Here is a 6,060-nt window from a genome sequence, read left to right as displayed (position 1 = left end):
ATTCCGACTCATAAGAGAACAATTCTACCCAAGCAACTGATTAAGAGAACATGAAATAGGTTTCACTAGGGTAAATAAAATATCCTGCTCTTTATACTTTAATGGCTGAGAGCAAACATGAGGCTAACATCCAAATAAATAACTCCCAATGCTAACTTCATTTCAAATTATTTATGCCCAAATGCATGGTTTCACCTGGGAGAGGCTGAAACCATTCAAGCAGCTTCAGCTACTCGGTACCACCATAATAATAAGGCAATCTAGACATTGCTGCCTCTAATAATTTCCCTAATCATTTAGCTGGAATAGATCTTCCTATTTGGCTCAAGAATTAAGTTTGCAGGAGCTTAGAAAACAGAATGTACTACACAACACCAGGCTGAGCAGGCGTGTTGATCTGCTGGGGGGCAGGCAGGCTCTGCAGAGGGATCTGGACAGGCTGGACCGATGGGCCGAGGCCAATTGTATGAGGTTCAACAGGCTGGGGCAGAAAGGCTGGAAAGTGCCTGGTGGGAAAGGACCTGGGGAGCCAGCTGAACATGAGCCAGCAGTGTGCCCAGGTGGCCAAGAAGGCCGACAGCATCCTGGCTTGTACCAGAACTAGTGTGTCCAGCAGGACAAGGGCAGTGATCACCTCCTGTGCTCTGCAGGGGTGAGGCCGCACCTCAAATGCTGTGCTCAGTTTTGGGCCCCTCACTGCAAGAGGGACACTGAGGTGCTGGAGTGTGTCCAGAGGCAGGCAATGGAGCTGGTGAAGGGTCTGGAGCACAAGGCTTATGAGGAGTGGCTGAAGGAACTGCAGTTGTTTAGCCTGAAGAAAAGGATGCTCAGGGGAGACCGTATCACTCTCTACGACTACCTACCAGCGACTGTAATGAGGTGGGTGTTGGTCTCTTTTCCCAGGTAACAAGCGACAGGACAAGAGGAAATGGCCTCAAGTTGTGCCAAGGGAGGTTTATATTGGATATTAGGAAAAATTTCTTCACCAAAAGGATGTCAAACACTGGAACAGGCTGTCCAGGGAAGTTATTGAGTCACCATCCCTGGAAGTTTTTAAAAGACTTGTAGGTGTGACATTTAGGGACATGATGTAATGGTAGACTTGGCAGTGCTAGATTAATGGTTGGACTCAATGATCTTACAAGTATTTTCCAATCTAAATGATTCTGTGATTACAGTCATACCATCATATTATTTTCAGTATACCTCAGTCCATCTTATCCAGGGACTCCTTTAAGGCAACTTCTCCCCTTACACCCAACAACTTGAACAGGGGAAACAATGTTTTTATACATTAGGATGTGGTAAGGTGATTCTCCAGATGCCACAACTGCACTTGAGACTTTTAGAAAATACCCACTTTCAGGAGATGACCATGAGAGTTAGCCATGGAGAGTTCTTGCTTACCTGAATGTCCCCCCATCCTTCACCAAGGTATACACAAGATGTAGCTAGGGAGACCTCAGCGAAGATTTGATGGTACTCACCATCAAATTGAACCAAAACAGGTTTGAGCTGCACATAACTAGAGGTCAATACAGATGACAACAGAAGTAACTTCAAATCTCTTAGAGAGCTACAGAAGAGCTTGCACATCAGATAAAAGTAATACTAGGGTTATATGTAGAATAATATGGACCAATGGACAACCAAAGTCAGTTGTAGAGCTAATACTCTACAATTCCATGTCCTGATAATTACCAACACTTGTGTAAAGCTTTGAAGTCTAAAGGCCATGGTAGATTTTGGGTTTCTGCTAACATTAAGTTGCACAACATTTCTTCTTACCAAAGAACAATAGACAGTGTGTACTCATGGATTCTTGACAGTAAAAACAGAGGTTACTTTAACAATTCCTTTTTAAATGCTAAATGGGTTGTTGTGTTTTGGTTTTTTTTTTCCTATAGTGTCACAGAAAAAGTGGGAGTGGGAGTTCAGTCTATACTTTTTTTGGAAATCTTGTTATAGGAAATCAACAACTTAAATCTGTCTTCAAGTTACTAACAAAACTGTACTTGAACCTGAATTCTTCAGCTTGACATGATTTAAAACAGACTGCAGTTATACTGAGAAGACAGACTCCTGAATGTGCTTATGACAAGTTGATTGTAGAAGTTACATATTTTCCTTCCTTTGAGGGGTCAGAAAAGGAAAGATATTTATCTACTTGACAGTCATCATTATCTCTGAATTTCTCGTATTTCATCCAAAGATGTTACAGTAAAAATTTTAGGGAGGTCATTTGCCTCTATGTATAAAAATTCTAACAGGAATGGAAGTTCGTAAAGGACTTAACACTGTAAAGCCAACAAGTCCTTATTCCCATAAGTGGAATGCAAATAATATCAGTTAATACAACTTGAGATTTGCAGGCTCAGACTTCATACTGAATTTGTATAAAGCAGGCTCCACTTTACAACAATAATCCTTGAAGATTGTTGTCATAAATAAATATTAGAGTATCTAATCTTCTGTAAAGATTAAAAGATAAATTGAAAATGTTCTTTCATTCCAATAACCGTAATAGCAAAAATACACGATCCCACAACGTTACTAGAATCTGTTGCTTTTCTCAAACCACATACTGCATTTGAGTAATGAACTACTGCACTCCTCAGAGGTAACAGCGATAGGACACTGAAGAAAAGCAACTACTCTTTTAAACACAACGGGAACTTATTTGTCCATTGCATGCCACTTACATTACTGCTATTTTTTGATGCATAAAGATATCAAGATCATTAAGTGTCAGCTATTAAAACAAATCACTGAACAGTATTTGTTAATTTAGGACTGTGTTTAATTTCAAATAGAAAACATGCTTTTTAAATAAATTACTAATAGGAACCCAGTATCATGAAATCATCAAGTATTGTACATTTTTAATTCTGTACATATATTATATATTGTTTCTAGATTGAAAATCATTAGATTGTTTCCTTGATAAATTGAAACTTTAAAAGCCAATATACCTGTGAAAGCAATTTGCATTACTTTAATTCAAAAGAGACAAGTGAATACAACATATGTACAGATCTGTGGAATTTAATCTATAAACTACATACGTTAAACTGAACTGTCCCTGCATATTTAACTACAGTTCTATTTGGCAATGTGGAGGTATATCTTTTATCCTGTTGCAAGTCCTCACATGTATAGTAGGAAGCTTCAATATTTGCATTCTTAATGAAAGTAGCAAACAATAACTGAAGAGCAACTGGATTTTAAAAAAAAATTTGCATCACGACAAACAAGTAGTACAGTAAAGTTAGTAAGTATTTTTAATAGCATTCACATTTTTTTAAAAAGTCTCTGAAATGGACCTGTACATCACTTTTATTGACAGAACATAAATATAAGAAAAAGATCCCTAAAAAGACCAGAATTTTTCCCAAACATAAAGTGCTAAGATGTGTATGGTAGTAAGAAGTTTGCTTCTTTTTTTTTTTTTTTTCTTGATTGAGCAAAGAAAGGTTAACACAAATGTTAACCACAAACTCAATTGAAATCTTTTAAAAATACCATGTGTTCTTGAGCTTCAGCATTCAGATGTTTTAGAAGATTCAGGTTGCTCTTCTAAATTCACTTGCAGTTCATTTTGACATTCTGGTGTCTCACCTTTGACAGCTAAATGGATAACTTTTAGCCATTTCTGTTTTAGTTCCTCATTGTCCGCAGCAAAGCTGTGCACAGACTTAGACTGGGTCAGTTTGAAGCTGTGCGGGAGGTCAGCACTTCTGGGAGTATCATCTACTGTATAGCCCAGAAGTGGAATTGTAGCCAGAGCTTTAACATCCTAAGAGGAAAGAGAAGTTCTTGATTAAGAACAGCCAACTAATCTGCCTGCTACCTCTTGTTTACTATATAGGTTGGTGAAAACACTTGGGCCTTTCCTCCATTCCCAAACTATTTGACTTCTCTTCCTCAGATGCCCAGTCACAATAATTACTAAAAATCTCCCCCATTTTCTCCATACATACCTGTGGAGCACCATACATGTACAGCACGAGAGCTTCCTGTTTAGGTATAACACACCATGCTTTCTGCCAGGGCTTTGATTTTTCCATGTACTGAAGAAAGCTACATATGACGCTATTTCCAGACACTTCTGCAGATTCAATCTAGGAGAGAGTATGAAGCATAAAACAGAAAATAAATTTTCCTTAAGTAAAGACTAAACCCATGCAGAACAGAAAAGCAGAAATTCATCACCATTCATATCAAATCTTGGCTAGCATCTCCAAAAGAGCTTGAGCAAATAGAGGAATATTTATTTATTTATTGCATACATACAATCACAACATGTACTCCCTTAACGTGTGATATGTTCCTTCTTTCATCATTAATTCTGGATTATAGTTTTTAGATCATGCTACATCTCATCTTGCCACCACAGCTAGTCTGCCTCCGTATCTTAGCATCTACAAAAGTCAGATTTCTGCAATAACATCATGTTAGGCACTGAAGTGCTACTAAGTATCCAATACGAGAACTACTTTATTTTGGCAGATGCAAACACATTTCTAAGAGTAACTTAAGAATGCAAGCAGTAATCCTACAGAAAAGATTAGGTGAATGGCTTAAAATCTGAAGACAGAGTGACATGCTACTCCGGTTAAATAGTGACCCTGAGAAAATCAGAAAGAATACACACCAATTCTGCATTAAAATTTCATTGCATCAGTTTTTTTCCCTCTCCCAGCAGCGATGCTGTCTGGATGCTGCAACATGGTACCAACCACTCCCTTGCCATGAGATCCAGCACGCATAGAGTCTGCGTAAGGGACTCTGTAGCTCCTTCAGCTACCTTAGTAAAGTCACCATGCCAAGAAACAGCAGTCTCTTGATTATAAGGTAAGCCAGTGGAGTTCTATACTCCCTACTCTTTCTCATTAAAAGAGTGTAGTCAAGGGTAGTCAAACCAACACAGATTAAGAACTGTGTATGGAATTACAATTTGTATCTTACTTTTCCCTTCTTTTTCTGTTGGTATTTAGCTCAAAGGTCAATCCTTCTCTACTACATCCCAAGATAAATATATGTCTTGACAAAGTTAGGATGATATTTCTCTAATTTATGTCAGGTGTTTTAAAAGCATCTGCAAAGGGAGATTTAAAAATGTGAAGGTTAATTGCAATTCTGAGATACCTATTTCTTCCCTTGATCATAAGAGAAACATGGATTTTTATTGTCTGATTGAGACCTTGAATTTTTAAATGTGGAAAGCTGAAAGCAACTTGATGACTTAAAATGTACATTGTATACACTGATCAAAACAGTGCCTTAGTACTCAGACTCTGAATAGCAAAATTCTCCCCCATTCCCCTATCCTCCATCCCCGTTCTTTCAATTTGGGCCTATGATTTCAAGAATCATTGTAGTAGCAGTGGTTTTTGTTGCTATGGCAGCTTAAGTGCAGAAGAAAACTGAAGAATTATAAGGAAACATAATGTTTTATCGCATTAGCTGACGTAACTGGAAAGAAGCAAAAAAAGCTCTAAGATTCCCAATTCCCCCTTTTTAAAAAAAAGCTGTAAGAAACAAAGTAGTATTGTGAAAGATGAATGGTGAAAACCAAAATTTATTGGATGGGATTAATTTGGTCCACATACTTTTTATTTTTCAAACAGAAAATAGCCCTGCAAGAATGCTACCAATTTCTCACTTACTGATGAGCCGAAATTGCAACTATGCACATATGGTACTTTCAAACAACATACCTCCAAGATGCCTTTCTTCTTCTTTTCTTCACTGTCTGTACAACCAATTATAACATGATAGCAGTCCTTACAGACCTTGTTCAGTTTATTTCCATCATATTCTAGATGTGCCTTGTAATCAGAACATTTCCAGCAAACCACCTTAGAGACAAAAAAAAACCCCAAACAAACACGTATATAAAATTTAAGTATTTATAAAACTATGAAAACAGAATTGAATTAAAAATTAATAGTATTTTATCTACTTAGTAATATATTGTTTGATTATATACAACAAGAAAGATAATTCCTTTATGACACATCAGCAATAACTTCATAAAAAATAACGGTTTACCAGATT

General features: G+C 37.3%; 1 protein-coding gene across 7 annotated transcripts in view; it reads right to left on the bottom strand.

Moving 5' to 3' along the window:
• Nucleotides 1–2,782: 2,782 nt before the first annotated feature.
• The window catches only part of FGD4 (FYVE, RhoGEF and PH domain containing 4), a 110,955-nt gene continuing 107,677 nt past the window's right edge, over nt 2,783–6,060 (bottom strand). For all 7 annotated transcript variants that reach the window (XM_040594033.1, XM_040594034.1, XM_040594036.1 and 4 more), the window contains 3 exons: nt 5,721–5,861; nt 3,981–4,121; nt 2,783–3,796 (listed from right to left, as the gene is read on the bottom strand). In XM_040594033.1, coding sequence (XP_040449967.1) covers nt 3,539–3,796; nt 3,981–4,121; nt 5,721–5,861 — 540 coding nt within the window. In that variant the 3' untranslated portion in view covers nt 2,783–3,538. The remainder of the gene's footprint in view (nt 3,797–3,980; nt 4,122–5,720; nt 5,862–6,060) is intronic.

The sequence above is a fragment of the Falco naumanni genome, chromosome 5, assembly GCF_017639655.2.
Source record: "Falco naumanni isolate bFalNau1 chromosome 5, bFalNau1.pat, whole genome shotgun sequence".
Classification (NCBI taxonomy): domain Eukaryota; kingdom Metazoa; phylum Chordata; class Aves; order Falconiformes; family Falconidae; genus Falco; species Falco naumanni.
This window is presented reverse-complemented; position numbering and strand designations above follow the sequence as displayed.